Raw genomic sequence first — 17,199 nt, forward strand, 5'->3', positions numbered from 1 at the left:
CTGGGCTAGCCAGTGAACGCACCACCAGGAAGTCCTTCCTGCTGTCTACCCTCAGTCCTGCTTGCTTTAACACCACTCTAGAGCCATGCTTGCTGTGATTTGGGTCCCGGAGGCCACTGGTCCTCAGGGAGGAGTGTTGAAGTTCCAGCCCCACCTCCCGCAGGGGTCCAGAGCAGCCTGCAGCTCTCCTGGCTGGTACCAGGGGTGAGGGAGACAGAATAAAATCAAGGTAGAGGGCAGCTTATTATATTTGAACTGTCCAATGACCTACCCAGTAGCCTGAGCTACCAACAAAGCAGCCATCCCAGGCTGTGCTATCGCTTCCCAGGAGAAGAGAGGCTGGGTCAGGGGCAGTGTCTCTTGGGAATGTCAGGAACAGAGGCAGAAGGGAGCTGACTGCCCCTTGTAGCCACAGCAGGCATTTATGCACCTGGCTCCACTCGCAGGCTCTCCACGTGGCTTCCTAGCCGGCAACGCCTCTCTCCACATGCACGTTCCAAGGTGTGGGAGCGGGCTGGCGCTCCAGCTGGGCCGGTGGCTTCGTCTCTTGGTCCCCAGAGCAGTGTTTTTCTTTCCCTGCCATCTCTGCTCTGATTTATTCAGGACAACTCAAGGATTATGAGGATTATGCCTCTGAGAGCCACTTGTCGAGCTGCTCAGCAGTGGGCCGTTTCTTCCAGAATCAGTCCCAAGGTGTACAGGGCACCCACATAGTCCTGGAGGGCCTCCCCTGGCCCGCCTGCCTGCAGGGCTGTCTAGGATGCCATCTGTGGGTGCCCTGAGGCTGCCGGCTCTGTTTCCCGCTGGTGGGAGGCAAAGGCCAGACATAAAAATCCTCCTCCATAGCCTCTAGCTGCTTTCTCCCTCTTTCTGGACCCCTCCCCCACCTGCTGCTCATTTTTGCTCCTCCTCTCAGGTCCCTCATTTCAAAGTGGCCCCAGAGGAGTTTATCAAGTTCCAGCTCCAGAGATTCACCACCTTGAACCTGCACCCCAGCAACACCGACATCAGCGTGGCTGTGGCTGGGGTCCTGAACTTCTTCAACTGCACCACGGCCTGCCTCGTCTGTGCCAAAGCAGAATGTAAGCCCCGGCCGCCGGCTCCTGGCAGCCCCAGTCTGGCTGGCTGATTTCATCCTGGTTGCTGCCCTGGCTGGGGACACACAGGAAGGGGGCGCTCCCTTAGGTCCCAGGGCTGATAATCAGAGGGCTTGGCATTCCTGTGCTTACCTGTGAGCACGCCTTCTTGGCTGGCTTTCCCCAGAAGCGTAAAATGATAAAGCAGCCGACCACCAGAGACACCCCAGGGCCCCTCAGACTCGGGGCCAGCCCGACACAGAGAGCTTCTGCGTGGCTGTGTGTCCCTGTGTGCGCACACGTGTGTGTGCGTGTGAGAGCAGGAGCAGTCTGCTCATTTTTGCTCCTCCTCTCAGGTCCCTCATTTCAAAGTGGCCCCAGAGGAGTTTATCAAGTTCCAGCTCCAGAGATTCACCACCTTGAACCTGCACCCCAGGTTCGGGCAGAACAGAGGGGACTGGGTTACAAGGAGCATGGCCAACCTCCAAGCCTTAGTGCGTCTGCAAACCCAATTCCCACCTCTTCAGCCTCGCTGCTGAGAAGAGGCAGGGACATAAAGGCGGATGCCTTTGTACTTGATGGGCTGAAGAGCTTCTTGCCTGGAGAGCAGGCTTTGCTGATAGAACAAGGTCCAAGGTCACTTTCTGATAAAACACTTGTTTTCTGCAAATTCTTGTTTTGGAAATGCATTTCTCTGACTCTCAGACAATTATGACATAAACTTGGTGTCTATGAGATGTAGCTCATTTGAGCAGCCCTTCCCAGAAAACCCTGGCATCTGTGCACCTAGTGGCAGCCACGCCCACATGCCGTGGCGTGGGCCAGTGCTGACCGCGGGCTGTCAGCAGGGCCCAGCACCCACGCCCCAGGCATCTGTCTGGGCAGCTCGCCGGCACATTCCTACCCTGTGGGCCTCGGTGGCTGCACAGGCAGGGCTCTGCCATGCCCACCAGGGCTCCTCTCAGTAGCTGCTCAGAACTGCTCGGCACACTGACGTCCTCCCTCCTCCCTGGAATCCTGAAGGCATCTGCAGACATCGCCCTCCCTGTCAGGAGCCACCGTCCTCACCCTCCTGGCAATGGTGGCCTCCACATGCGCATTCTCTCACCACTCAGCAGACATGACTTTCTCTGTACTGCAAGAGAAGCAAGAGCAGCCAGTCCCACTGTGTGAGCCCCCTCCCCCACATCCACACCCTACTCCGATCCCACCCATGTTGCCTGCAGTCCGTGGGCTTCAGTTCAGGGTCCGCCCAGACCACTGGCTGCATTTCAGCTGTCATGTCTCTCCAGCCCTCCTTCAACTGGGTCTGTCTTCGTCTCTCAACGTCAGCGTTTTGAAGAGCAGCGGCCGGTTATTTTGTAGAATGTTACTACTTCCTGCTTTGCAATAACTACCTGTGGGAGGTGATTGGAAGGCACGTGAATATCCTGCTCCCTAGAGCACGTGGAGGCCTGTGCCTGCATCACATCTCTACATGATTGCCAGATAGTGGGCTCAGCGACAGCATTCTTCCTGCATTTGTTGGTGAGCAGTTTGCAGTGAGGCTCTTGTCTTCTCCTTACTTATTTACTTCTGTCAGTATGGATCCACGGATTCCGATTGTATTCAATGGCTATAATCCGTTACTGTTATGACTTATTTTGATGCTCGGATTGTCCCAGATGTGGCAGTGGGAGCTCCTGCAAGCTGGCTTCTGTGCCTGCCACCTTTGAGTACCTTCTTACCTCTGGCACACGGTGGTCCAGGTCCACGCCCCAGCCCAGCCCAGGACTCAGCCATTGGCTAAGGACCCCTGTTTTATTGTCTTGTTTTGTTTGTTTTCTATGTTTTTTAAGGAATAATAGAACCCTAGGTCTGAAAGCTAGGTGTGCTCATTGCCACCAAGGTGTCATCTCTTACGTCCTTTCAGTGGATAAACAGGAAAATATCCCTTTCCTCTCATTCTTGCCTTTCACCACTTTATATTTGTAGTTCCTTTGCCTCATCATGAGAGGCCTGGCTCCGAGCAAAATCAATGCATTTACTCCTTTGTTTAATTCTACAGCCCATAGGCTTGCTTCAGAATTACTACACCCATACCACTGCTAGTAATAAACCTTCTAATCTATGGAGTCATGTAAGTTTTTTTTGCAATTATTTTGGCCCTTTTATCTTCAGAATGAGGGGAGTAAAAGTACTCTAGCTAAAAGTTACTTGGGTTCTTTCTTTTTTACTTTTCTTTAATATAGTTATCTATTTAGTATATTGTTAAGTTTGTCTGTGCTTATTTTTAACTTTGAAGTAAAAAAAATCCTTGTTGATTTAACTTCTGGCATTTTAATTATGTGTTTTGGCATGGCCCTCTTTGGGTTCATCTTGTTTGGGACTCTCTGTGCTTCCTGGACTTGTGTGTCTTTTGCTTCACCATCTTGGGGAAGTTTTCAGCCATTAACTTTTGGGAAAGGTTTTCTGTCTCTCTCTCTTCTTCTGGGACCACTATGATTCAAATGTTGGTATACTTAATGTTGTCCCAGAGGTCCCTTAAACTGCAGTTTTTTTAAAAAAATTTATTTTTCTTTTTGCTGTTCCAATTGGATGTGTTCTGCTCCTTCGTTGCCCCAATCACTGATTAGATCCTCTGCTTCCTCTAACCTGCTATTGATTCCATCCAATGTATTCTTCATTTCAGTTATTACATTCTTTATTTCAGATTGGTTGTTTTTTATGTTTTCTGCCTCCTTTTTTATGTTTCCTATTTCTTTGTTGAGATCATTGAGCATCCTAATAACCAGTGTTTTGAACACTTTTATCTGATAGATTGCTTGTCTCTGTTTCATTTCGTTCTTTTTCTGGGGCTTTGTACTGGTCTTTAGTTTGGGACGTATTTCTCTGTCTCTTCATTTTGGCTGTCTCTATGTGTTTATTGCTATGAATTAGGTGAAACAGCAACCTCTCCTGGTCCTGCAGGAGTGACCTTGTGTAGGAGGGCTCCTGTGTAGACTGCGTGTCAGTGTCCTTGGCAGCCCAGCGGGAGCTGGAGCCTGCATGGGCCACAGGGAGTCCCTGGGGGACAGGCCTTACGAAGACCTGGAACTATAGCTGGAATGGAAAGGGCCAAGGAAAGTCCCAGGGGCAAGCTGAACTGGACCCTTGACAGGGTGGCTGGATTTGTAGCTGGAGTGGGCTCAGGCCTCCCAGAGTTCCTGGGCTGAATGGAAGCTGCAGGTGGAGCCAGCTGAAGGGATCCTGGATGTAAGCTGGGCTGTAGCTGAGGGAGGTGTGGTTGCAGGAAGTTCTGAGGACAAGCCACACCTGGGCTGGAGCTGCAGCTAACGTGAACTTGAATGTGATTTGAGGAGAGTCTATGGGCGAGTTATGAGGCTGGAAGCTGGAGCCAGAGCTGCTGCAGGTCAACCTCTCTCTCTCCCTCCCTCCCTCTTTCCTCTCTCCCTCTCTCCCTCTCTCTCAGAAGCTGTTCGGTCAGCCCCCGTTCTTCTCCAGGGGGAGCTGCTCTGTCTGTACGTGTCATTGAATGTGACTTGAGGAGAGTCTATGGGCGAGTTATGAGGCTGGAAGCTGGAGCCAGAGCTGCTGCAGGTCAACCTCTCTCTCTCCCTCCCTCCCTCTCTCCTCTCTCCCTCTCTCCCTCTCTCTCAGAAGCTGTTCGGTCAGCCCCCGTTCTTCTCCAGGGGGAGCTGCTCTGTCTGTACGTGTCATTCTGTGCGTTGCTGGAGAGGGGAGTGCAGGGTGTTTCCATTCCGCCATCTCGGACCAGAGCCCATGTGTGCTTTTTACATCACTTATCGCTTATTTATTACAACCCAGGGCTTGGAAGTACTGGCATTCCTCGTTTTAAAGCTAAATGAAATGTAAAACTCAGTTCCTCCCTCTCACCAGCCACATTTCCAGTTCTCAGTGGCCACATGTGGACAGCGCAGATCTAGGACTTTTCCACCAGACATTCCATCGGGCAGCGCTACTTAGATGGTGCATGCTTTGTGAATAACGAGTTTTGTGGCCCTCCACGCAAACCCAGAAATGTCGGGTACCACTCTGTTCTATTTCCCCTTGTAGAGATGCGCGGCACATTAGCATGGACACTGACCTGTCCTATACCAAACAACTATCTTACCTCCTCGTCTTCCAAACAGCTTTGGCCATGAGCCCAAAGGGTGCTGAGCTGGAAGCCCATAGGATGCCAGTCTTCGATAGAATATGGCTGGGAAACCTTGTGTTCCCCAGGTGGATCCCCTTGTGTGGGATCCTAGCACCATTGAATGGGGTAACAGAGTCAAGACTCCCCTGGAAATTTCTGCCACAAGCCCCCTCAGGCAGGACAGAACCGGTGCACCCCCTGCTCACAGCAGGAGTGTCGAGGGACAAAGCACAGGCTATAAACATCTCCAGCCAAAGGTGCTTCTGCAGTTTTCCTCAGTGCTGGGTACAGTGTCTCACCAAGCTGACAGGAAGTTCTTTCTTGTGTCTAGCCACAGTCCCTCTTGCTCAGTCAGCTGGGCCCTGGCAGCTGAGGCCCACGCTGGAATCACACTGAATTTGGGAGACTGATGGCAGCGCAGAGGCCACGTTCTTCCCACCCCCATCTTTCCATCAGACAAGAGGACAGTCTCCACGGCCATGCCAGGCACAGACTGTCCTGCTGGGAGCGAGAAGCCACAGTCTCTTCCCCACCCCGCTCTTTTCCCTCTGGCCCGTGTTCTGGCCCTCCCTGCCCATTCTTGGGCCGAGCTAGGTGTGGGATGGGACAAAACCAAGAAGCGAGTGAAATATGTTGTTCAAGCATTTGAACTAATTAGGTGCCCCTTCCCCACCAGCAACACATCAGAGCCTTTTCCTGCTCCCTCATCTGCTCCGTGGAACAGTCTGAAGCCACACGCCTGGGCACGTGTGCCTGGCAAGCAGGAGGGGGGTGGAGACTTCTAGATTTAAGGCACCGTGCACAGTGGTGAGCTCCGTGTGCTCACTAACCCTCCCTCACCGTCCTCTGAGGTCGGGATTATGCCAGCTGCCTTCTGGGAACATTGACATTTGTAAAAGCAAAGCCTGCACCCAAGGCTTCAGCTGGTGGAGAGGAAGTGATGCCCATGGAAACGGGTGTTTATCTTGTTTTTTGATACAAGGGTCCTCTGCCTTCATGTGGGCATTTGCGTCATTGCCCTCTGGCCCTGTCCAACCCTGGCCATGTCTTTCACAGCCTCTCCATCACCCTCCACCCCCACTGGCCCCCTGCCTTCCACATCCCAAAGCCAGCCTTTCTCCTTCCCAGAACATCAGGCCACCCACATCCCGCACAGGGCTGTGGGATCCTCTCATCCTGAGCTGGACTTGGAAGGACCCCTGCTGGGCCAGGGCTCTTCTGGAGCCAAGGGGTGGGTGGGAGTGGAAGGCAAGCCAGGGAGAGAGCAGCTCTGACAGCTGCTCTGGTAAACCCCTTAGTTCCATTAAACAGGGAGAAATGGAGAGGACGACAATTGAAGCATATCAAATGCACTGAAACACTCCTAATATGTTTAAAGTGACTGAACCACACTTTCTCGTCTGCAAGTTTCTTCCACTGCCTGGAATTTTTAAAACACCCGCTTCTGATTCATAGAATTAGAGAATCTGTGCGCTGGAAGGACATCAACATTCTTCTAGCCCAACTTCCAGCCACGGGTTTGGGTTTAATCCCTGGGCAGCCCCCTCAGAGGCTCAGCCCTTCCCGACTGCCTGCAGCGCCTGGGCTCACCCCTCCTGCCACTGCCGCTCGCACTGGCATCTGGAACAGAGGCTCTTCCTCAGGCTGAGCGAGGCCTGTCCTTGTTCCTGGAGGGGTTCCCACGGCTGCTGGGGACCAGAGTGTCTTCCTCATTCCCTCTGCTGCCCCACCAGGCACTGCAGCTCCCTGGGCTGTTAGGATGTGGGGCGCTGTCTGTGGCCCACAGTCTCTAGTTCTGTCAGTCACTAAGTGCCCCAAGCCCTGCCTCGCATGAGGGGTGTGCAGAGAAGTGTGAGTGGGACTCCTTCACATGGTGAGATAGTGTATGTGTGTGCATATTGTCATATGTAACATACCAGGGGCCCGGTGCACAAAATTCATGCACAGGAGGGGGTGGGTCCCTCAGCCCGGCCTATACCCTCTCCAATCCGGGACCCCTTGGGGTATGTCTGAATGCCAGTTTAGGCAGGGATTGGGCCTAAACTGGCAGTCTGACATCCCTCTCGCAATCCGGGACCACTGACTCCTAACCGCTCACCTGCCAGCCTGCCTGATCGCCCCTAACCTCTTTGCCTGCCTGCCTGATCCCCCTAACTGCTCTCCCCTGCAGGCCCAGTTGCCCCTAACTGCTCTCCCCTGCCAGCCCGGTCATCCCTAACTGCTCTCCCCTGCTGACCTGATTGCCCCTAACTGCCTCTGCCTCAGCCCCCGCCACCGTGGCTTTGTCCAGAAGATGTCTGGTCTAATTAGCATATTACCCTTTTATTAGTATAGACTAAGGCCGGGTGCATGAAATTCATGCTCGGGCAGGGTCCCTAAGCTTGGCCAGCAATCAGGGCTGATCTGCGGGGTGACGGGGGGGGGGGGGGGAGGTGATCAGGGCGCCTGCTCACACCAGCCTTGGCTGGCCTGGTGTCACCCACTCACTGGCCCCACCCCCTGCCACCACCACTGGTTGGGGCCTGTGGGATGGGTAAAGCTCCTGCATTGAGCATCTGGCCCCTGGTGGTCAGTGCACATCATAGTGACCAGTCGTTCTGCCAGTCATTATGCCGTTCAGTTGATTTTCATATTAGAGTTTTATATGGAAAGATATACCTAAGTAGATGCTATAAAATAGTTTAACTGAATCCTGAAAGGAATAAAAAAGATACCTACTAAGAAGGGATCAATTTAAGAGAGCAGAGCCTAGCAGCCATTTCTGCACAGGGGCCTCTCACGCAAACCACACTTCCCTGGGAGAAGGTTCTGCACTGAGCTGCCAGCTGATTCCCCCTCATGAAGCAGTTCCTGGAATCCTAGTTCGACCAATATGGCTGAGGCTTTCCCCATTCAGTTGGAGCTGCCCAGGTCCGACCAATCAGAGCATCTCTATTCTGATCAATTAGAACAGTGCCTTTGGACCAGTCAAATGTGAGGATCTGGTGTTCTCATTTGCATGAGGATGGACCAATCAGGGACCAGAAGCTGGGACTTCTGTCCATATACTAGTAGCCAGTGCTCCTCTGGCTTGGAGTGCACTTTCCATAGCAGCTGGAGGCTGCCTTTCTCAGGCTGCAACTGAAGCACTGAAGACATCTCAGAGATGTCTCCCTGGAGCCAAGCAGAGTGCACTAGCAGCACAGAGCAAAGCCAGGCAGACTGGCGTGGCCTGGCATGGAGCGGGCGGAGCGGGCAGACTGGTGTGGACTGGCGTGGAGCGGGCAGACTGGTGTGGACTGGCATGGAGCGGGCGGAGCGGGCAGACTGGTGTGGACTGGCATGGAGCGGGCAGACTGGTGTGGACTGGCATGGAGCGGGCAGACTGGTGTGGCCTGGCGTGGAGCGGATGGAGCGGGCAGACTGGTATGGACTGGCGTGGAGCGGGCAGACTGGTGTGGCCTGGCGTGGAGCGGATGGAGCGGGCAGAGCTGCCTGCTGAGAAAGGCCTAGGCCCTGGAAGCCTCACAGGGTGGCCTCCCGGCCCTGCGATAGCACTCTGTTACTGCTGAGCTATTTGCACTAAATAAGGTTTCCGTCTTCCCCACACCCCAAATTGGTGATTCCTGTTGATGTTGAATTGGCGTCATTGGTCATCAGTTGGCATAACTAAGGGCTGTGTTTTGTGGGCGGGACGATAAGTTTTGTAAGAGGTGGAAGACGGTGTGAAGGGTGGCTGAGCTATGAAGGTGGGAGGGAGAGGAGTGGAAACTGGATTTGCGAAGCACCTTCCAGGTGACAGACACTGTTCTGCTTTCTCTCACTAACCCTGTTTCCAGATGAGCACCCTGAGGCCAGAGGGCAGAGGGAGTGCCCACACTGCCTGCAGCTGCAGGAGAGCTGGGGTTCACCCCCAGGCCTTGTGCTCTCTTTGCTGCTCAGCTGGGGTCCAGGCTGGAGAAAAGAGTGAGCGCTGGGAGACCCTGGATGGGATGCGGCCCTCCCAGGCTCACTGCCCTCCCTGCCTGCCCTCCCCTGCCTGCCCTCCCCTGCCTGCCCTCCCCTGCCTGCCCTCCCCTGAGCCTCAGCTGGATGAGATGGGGTTGATGCTGCTTCTTTGTTTAAAGCGCAGTCAGTGGAGGGCATGCTGGGTGGTGCCTGGAGCAGGGTCCTCGGTGTATGTGGCCTCTGGGAGGCTCTTTTCCCCAGGAGCTCAGACCCCAGCTCAGACCTCGGTGTATGTGGCCTGTGGGAGGAGTGTCACCCTGCTGTCACCGCAGGCTTTCGTGTCTCGTCCCGTTGAGTTTCATTGCCAAGACTGAATGATCCCAGGGCACTTGGCCTCTCTCCCAGCCACGCTCCGAAGATTCTCCCTGCTACAGCCAGGCCCCCGCGACGCAGCCCTCCCCCTGCAGCTGCGTGCTCCCTCCGGCCGCACCGCAGGGCTTTCCTGAGTCAAGGAGATGCCGAGAGCCAGGTCCTCTGTGGCCTCCTTGGAAAGGCGGGCTCCAGGCCTTTGTGCAGGTGAGGTTGTGCTTTTCCATCAGCAACAAGGAAGATGTGGTGAATACTCTCCATGTACTTACAGGACAAAATGCAGGGCCCCTAGAAAACCCAGCATTCAGGCCCTGAAAGAATAGGGACATGAGCTGAACTTTCCTATAGACTTAGTTCCTGGGACCTGAGCTCCTGGAGGGCAGGGTCTGTACCTGCTCCATCTTCTCTTCTGGGTTTTGTGGGCCAGTGCCTGGCACTTGGGGTGCACAGGGTGAATTTGGTTCAAGACTTCTACTCTCTCCCCTCTCGCGTTCTGCCTCACTGAGCCACACCTTTTGAGCTCTTGTGTGGATGAGTAAATACAGGAGAAGTGACATGCATACCACATATTCCAGTTCCCAGCGAGCTTTCCTAAAGGACCTCCTTGAGCTCTGGCCTGTTAGACCCATTTACAGATGAAGATGGAGCCTTGAAGAGGTTAGGTGACTTCTCAAGGTCACAGAGCCAGTGAGGGCTGACCCTGAGCTTGAATCCAGACCTGCATCAGGGACCGGCAGCAAGGGCCCACCACCCTCATTGCCATGGAGGCCAGTGGAGAGGGGCTTTGAGGGGCACAGACCGCAGTGGCTCTTTACAGTCCCTGTCCTGTGGGGAGGAAGGAAAGGCAACCCCATTCCGTGGCTGCTCAGCTGGCCATTCCAGGCTTCCCCTCCCCACCCCACGCCCAGCCTCCAGCCCCTGGAATGCTGCTCAGGCCCCATGAGGGCAGAGGTCGCCTATCTCCTGGAGCCCCCGTCTCCCTCATGCCAGGCCCTTGGGTTCCATCTGCTACTTTTGCCCTGTTCACATCTGGAGGAGACGCCCTGGGCCGGCCTAGGCTCTGTGCCTGCTGCCTTCTGTGTGTTCTGTCCTCAGAGGCAGCCCGGCCTATGGGATGAGGGCTGGATGGGGAGGAGAACATGGGATTCAGCCCAGCTGGCTCCCTGGTCGTCAGGCAAGGCTGCCACCTCTAACAAAAAGAGGAGGGCATGTGACCCTCTTCCCAGCTCCAGCTCTCGCCAACCTTTTGATCCTCAAGAGTCAAGAGGGTGAGTTACCTGAGCAGGGAGGGTCTCTGGACGTCTCAGAACATTCCTGCATTTCCAGTCCCTTCAGCCAGGATGGAAACAGGAGTTTGGGGGCCTCTGCCTGGTTAGAAAGCCAGGCCTTCTCTCTAAGGCACTGCCTGCAACCTCAGGCTCTCTGTGCTATGGACTTACGGCGCCTTGTCGCATTGCTGTGAGTGCTGACAGGAGATGGACCACGTAAAATGTTCAGCCAATTACCAGGAACATAACAAGGATTTAATAAATGTTACTTCTGAGCTTGCTTTAAAGAGCAAATGCCTATAGGTCTATTCCATTGGGCTTGAGCCACTGTATTCCCAGGAGACCTGCACACTCTGCTGGCCTGCCTTAAAGACCTTAAAGACAGAGCAGAATTATGACCTTTTGTCTCATTCACACATTCTGGACTCTCTCCCTCCACCCCTACCCCAGGCAGGTAGCAGTGACGGGGGGGGGGGGTGGGGGGTGGGGAGGAGGGGCCCTTAGAGCGGTCCAGTCTTCCTGTTCTGTTCTGGGCCCCACGATGGCCTGCTGGGGTGGCAGCTTGAAGCCTGTTCTTTTAAAGCTATAATAACACTTTGTCTGATGCAGCCACTGTGCTCTGAGGAGTTCTCAGTGTTTGCAAGACCTGTTTTCTGGGCCTTGCGATCACGAGGGACCGGGGCCCCGACCCCCACAATGCAGACGCAGGCTGTTGAGAGCTGGATGTGACGGTTAGGAGGGTTTGCCTTGTGCACCCTTGGGCCCAAGTGTCTCATGTGCTTCATCTAATCCGCGCCACGGCCCTGGGAGCGAGCCGCTGTCTCTGCTCTCATTTCTCAGATGTAGAAACTTACGCCAAGGGAGCCAGCCACATGAACAGGTCACACAGTGAGCAAGTGGCCAAGTTAGGGCAAGAAGCCCAGGCCTGGTGGTCCCTGAGCCCAGGGCTGCCTGCTGGCCAGTGCTGCCCAAGGGCCAGGAGCAAGTGGGGGCTCTGTCTGCCTGGGGGGAGCCCCAGGAGAGGGTGGGGGCTCTGTCTGCCTGGGGGGAGTGTATTGTCTACCTTATAGGAGCTTCCCAGGGGAGTCAGGGGGAGCCATGGAAGCGTAGGAGCATGTTTTATTGAAGAGGAGATACTTGAAGCTCAAAACAGCTAAGAAACTTGCTCAAGCAAAGATGCATTTGCTGGGCCACCTGCCAATAGCAGGCCCTGGTGGGTGGCCTACTCCTGCTCCAGTGGGTCCCAGGCGGCATGCGGACCCTCAGGGCCTTCATCCTCTCTCCCCTCCAGGCCTTTTAAACCTGGAGAAGCTGCTCCGGCAATTCCTTATCTCCAAGGACACACTCTCAGTCCGGATGCTGGATGACACCAGGGACCCCACCCCACTCCTCAAAGAGATTCGGGACGACAAGACAGCCACCGTCATCGTCCACGCCAGTGCCTCTGTGTCCCACACCATCCTCCTGAAGGTGGGTGCCCTCCTCCCCATCCTCCTGAAGGTGCGTCCCTCCTTCCCATCCTCCTGAAGGTGGGTGTCCCTCCCCCTCCCTCTGAGCCTGCACTCTGCTCCCTCTGTGCTTGGGTGTCCTCCTGGCCAACGCTCAAGGATCCCTGGGCTGGGCCTGAGCCCTGACAAATCTCTGTGCGCCTCAGTTCCCGTGGACACTCCTGAGGGCTGCCGGGAGAAAGTAGGTAATGGCGATGTCCTAGGGACACTGAGCTGCTGCAGGAGGGCAGCCACCAACCGAGACGCTGGCCAGTGAGATCCCGCCAGGGCTCTGGGGGAGTCCCTGGGTCTCTAGAGGGTTTGGGGTGATGGGGGGGGATGTCTGTCCAGTAGTACAGAAGGATTCTCATGTGTGGACACCCAGGGCAGTCACAACTGTGTGTGGCCTCACACAGGTGCCCCGGTCGCCAGGGCCACTGTGTGGTTTCCCAGTGTGGTCCGCTCGGTGACTGCATGAGGTGGGTGTGATATGCCCACTTCACAGATGAGGAAACTGAGGCTCCAGGAGAGGATCAGCACGGAGGGAGCCAGCCCTGGGAGCGGAGCCAGGCCTGCACCAGTCTCCCTGCCCACAGTGGCTCTCCTGACCACCCTGACACAGGCCTCACGCAGGACCTGCACACAGGGAAGCTGGGCCTCTGTGAGGCCCGCGCCAGGGAGACAGGAACAGACACACAGCAAGGCCAGCTGCCTGGGCACCTGTGCTGGCACACAACTGGAAACTACTGGGCAGCCTCGGCGTCTCTGGGCAGCAGTCCTGGGCTGGCGGCCGGGCCAGGCATGCACCCCAAACAGCGTGGGCCTGACTTGGAGCTCCTCCCAACTTGCAGCAGCTCCCCAGCCTCACCAGGCCCAGTGGCTTCTCACAGTGCCATTTTAGCTGCACATCCAAAAGCAGCACCTTCAGCCCCGGGAGCACGCTCACTCCACCAGGCTGGGAAGAGCCGCAGACACAGTGACCTCTCTTCCTCCCCTGCCCCCCCTCTCTCCCGGCCTCCCTTCCCCGGCTAGTTTTTGTCTCCAAGTTCACAAGAGATGCGAATGCATTCTGAGTACCAAGGGTTATTTCTTCATCCTATTGCTATAATAATTTCTCACAGCTCAAACCTATGTCTATCTGTGTGCATATACCCAATTCTCTCTCTCTCTCTCTCTCTCTCTCTCTCTCTCTCTCTCTCTCTCTCTCACACACACACACACACACACACAGAAGTTTTCTCCCTTCCTCCTCTTTCTTCTCTTATGTCTGCGACTAGGATCAATGAAGTCATCATGGAAAAGCTCCTCTAAGTTTTAGGACATAAGAAATCCAGGCTGAGGAGTCCTCGGGAAGAGGGGGGGTATGAGCCTCCTGGCAGAGGGCAGGTCAGCATGCACCCCTTGCAGCAGCCGGGGTCTGGCAGTCCCCGGGAAGCCTCCGGGACAGCCCTGGCCCAGCAGTGCCTCACGGTTTCCCGCAGCTGCATCTGGTCTCTCTCTCTGAAATGGTATGTCTAGTTTATTGTTGAAATTCAGGAAAGTACAGAAAAGCACAGGGAAGAAAATAGAAAGTATTCACAGTTCCATTACCCAGAGACTACCACTGTTAAATTCTGATGTCTATTCTTTCTGTCTTTATAGACTCATTTCCCCCCAAATTATCACCCCGCACATACTCTCCTGTAACCTTTTTTCTGCTTAATTATATGCCATGCATTTCCCTATGCCATGACATATTTTTCTATGAATATTTGAATAGCTGCATCATTTGCTATCATAATGTATTATACTTTATTTAACTACCAGAGGCCTGGTGCATGAAAATTCATGCATTAAAGGGGGGTCCCTCAGCCTGGCCTGCCCCCTCTCACAGTCCAGGAGCCCTCAGGGGCGTGAGGCGACCCAGTGGTCAGGGGAAGGCGATGCCCCATCACATCTCTGCTGCTGCCACTGCCGGCAGCACAAGCCTCGGCTGGCCCTGGTTACCTGTGCCTCGGGCGGCTCTGGGTGGCTGGGGGGCTGAGGGGACTGGGCGCTGCCATCTTTTAGGGTGGAGCAGTTAATTAGCATATTCCCTCCTTATTGGCTGTGGGCACCGCCATCTTTGTGATGATGTGAGGGTCAATTAGCATATTCCCTCTTTATTAAATAGGACTAGAGGCCTGTTGCGTGAAATTTGTGCACTGGAAGGGGGTTGTCCCTCAGCCCAGCCTGCACCCTCTCCAATCTGGGACCCCTCGGGGAATGTCAGACTGCAGGTTTAGGCCCGATAGGGATCAGGCCTAAACCAGCAGTCAGACATCCCTATCACAATCTGGGACTGCTGGCTCCCAACCGCTCGCCTGCCTGCCTGCCTGATTGCTCCTAACCGCTTCTGCCTGCAAGCCTGATCATCCCTAACCACTCCCCTGCCAGCCTGATCGACGCCTAACTGCTCCCCTGCTGGCCCGATTGCCCCCAACTGCCCTCCCTGCCAGCCCGACCTCGCCCTCAACTCCCCTCCCCTGCCAGCCTGATCTTGCTCCTAACTGCCTCTGCCTGCCTCATTGCCCCTAACTGCCCTCCCCTGCCAGTCTGATCTCGCCCCCAATGGCCCTCCCCTGCCGGCCTGATTGCCCCTAACAGCCTCTGCCTTGGCCCCCACCACCATGGCTTTGTCTGGAAGGAAGTCGGACATCCCAAAGATGGCTGGTTGACCTGGTCTCCTTAGCATATTACCCTTTTATTAGTATAGATTGCTTTATTATTGGCGATGCAGGCTAGTTTTAACCTTTTGCTGTATAAAGAATGTTACACACATTCACGAATACTCTCCTAGCATAGATTTCTAGAAGTGGAACTACTGAGTGAAAGGTATGCACGTTTGAAGGATTTCGATATGACTGCCTTTTAGAAAGTCCATAACAATTGAGAGTCCTACCAGCTGTGTGGGTGTCTCATGGCAACCTTGCCAATGCCACCTATTGTCATTTAAGATGATTTTTAATGTTGTAATGCCCGTGCTTTTGAAGGACAGTTGGCCTGTGAAGGTCATTAGTGGCAAAGGGTTCTGAAGGGCCAGCGGCAGTTTCCCGAGACCACTTACTGGCCGCAGCCCTGTGCCCTGGGAGCCACACTGACCAGCATGACCAGAGAGGCACCTCAAAGCCTGCACCCTTTGTTCCCAGGTGCCTTCCTAGTGGCCCTGGCAGCAGGCCTGGCACCAGGCCTGGGTCAGCCCCGTGCTCCCCGGGCCCCACGCTCCCCTGCACAGAATGAGAGCCAGCCTTGAGGGCCCTCAGGAGGGGGGCGGGCTCAGTGGGCAAGGCAGTGTGAGCAGAGAGCACAAGGCACTCTGGGACCTTGTGCGCTGCTGAGCCTGGCCCTGCACGTGGCCGCATCTGCTGTCTCTCAATTTCAGGAGGATTTTCAGAGTAAGCCCTCCTCTTACCGAGTGGCTGTTCCGGCAGTGACTTTTATATTTACAGAGAACTCAGTCCTAAAAACCAAGCCTCTCTTGTCTTTTATCTATAGGACAGCAGACTTCACAAAATGTGTTTAACCATCTAACAGTGCTCTCTCTCGGCCTCCTGCCCCAGCCCACTCCTGCCTCCAGGTGGCTGCCACCAGCCTGGGCAGTGGGGAGGGGTGGGGGCAGGCATCTTGACACGTCATCCTCTCAGAAGAAGAGGAGCAAATGGAGCTTTGCTGGGGAAGTGAGGGCCTCAACTAGGAGCCTTGAGCTCCATCATGACCCCACATGCCCCTGCCCAGTCACCCAGGCTCTGCACGGCATCTCCACTGGAGTGGTGGCAATGTCATTACCCAGCCTGCTCTTCAGGGAGATGGGGGTGTCCTACAAGAATGCCCCCAGGGTTATGGGAGTTGCTCGGGGGGTAAACAGGAAAGCGGGGTCATCACAGGGTGTTTCTCCCCGGCACCTCCCTAGCCATGACAGTGGCCAGAGAGGAAGGCACATTAGGAACCTGCCATCTGCGGAGGGAGGGACAGGCCTGGGGAGCTGGGCTTATTTACTGGATCTGCTCATTGGTTTTGAGAGTGTCACACACAGCCGGGCACACTGCCCCCGGGAGGGTGGTGAGGAGCATGCTTGACTGCTGCAGAGATGAGACCAAAGGGAGGCTGTGCTGAAGCCGCCGTCTCGCCCTGCGGGGACACCACACTGTGTGCTGTGATCCAGGTCGAGGCGCGTCCCGTCCCGACAGCTTGGTTCTCACTAATGCAGAAGCCCCCTGTTTCCACCTGACCACAGGCCAGGCGTCTTGTCTCCTTGCATTCTGACACGCGTGGGGTTCATTGGGAATTGCCTTCAACCCACAGCCTCTCTGGGTACACCTTGGCTCCTGAGAAAATTGCGTCAGAATTTCCAGCAGGATTTCCATTCATATTGCAGTCCTCTGGAGGGTGGAGGGACCTGGCTTTACTGCCAGTGTCTCCATCCATGAGGCCCGTGAACTTGGACAAGTTCTGGTGTTGCAGTTCCTCCGCTGTCAGACGGGGAGGCGATGCTGCCTCCTCAGTTCGCCCAAGTGAGACGAGTCCCCGGCTCAGCACCAGGGCCGTGGCTCAGCCACTGCCAATGCTAGCAGGTGTGGAGGTGATCGTCACAGCCTGGCTTGTTACCTGCTTCGTTCTCCTCACAGTCGTTTTGCTTCCCAGGATTCCTGCTCCTATCCATGTTGTGCATGAGGACAGCAGCTGCTTTGCGAGTCACTGCGTGGGTGGGAGTGGGGCGGAGGTGGGGAGACCTGCTCTAGAGGCCAGTGATTTTGTGCCCCGTCCTTCAAGGTCAAGGGCAAAATAAGAACAGATCCCAGTGTTCTCCTCTGCCTGGAGCGAAGGCCAGTGAGCCGGGCAAGAGGCAGATGCAGAGCACTCGCTGCTCCCTCACTTCCAGTGGCCATCGCTTTCCTCTCTAATCTCCTTCTCTTCCC

The 17,199-nt window shown here is 55.2% G+C and overlaps 1 protein-coding gene across 1 annotated transcript in view; it reads left to right on the top strand.

Annotated features, from left to right (window-relative positions):
- The window catches only part of GRIK4 (glutamate ionotropic receptor kainate type subunit 4), a 234,074-nt gene that overhangs the window by 128,294 nt on the left and 88,581 nt on the right, over nt 1-17,199 (top strand). Inside the window, exons 5-6 of the mRNA XM_081113547.1 lie at nt 917-1,082; nt 12,070-12,248. Of these exons, the coding sequence (XP_080969673.1) occupies nt 917-1,082; nt 12,070-12,248 (345 nt within the window). The remainder of the gene's footprint in view (nt 1-916; nt 1,083-12,069; nt 12,249-17,199) is intronic.

This window comes from Myotis nattereri (genome assembly GCF_964212035.1).
Source record: "Myotis nattereri genome assembly, chromosome: 19".
Classification (NCBI taxonomy): domain Eukaryota; kingdom Metazoa; phylum Chordata; class Mammalia; order Chiroptera; family Vespertilionidae; genus Myotis; species Myotis nattereri.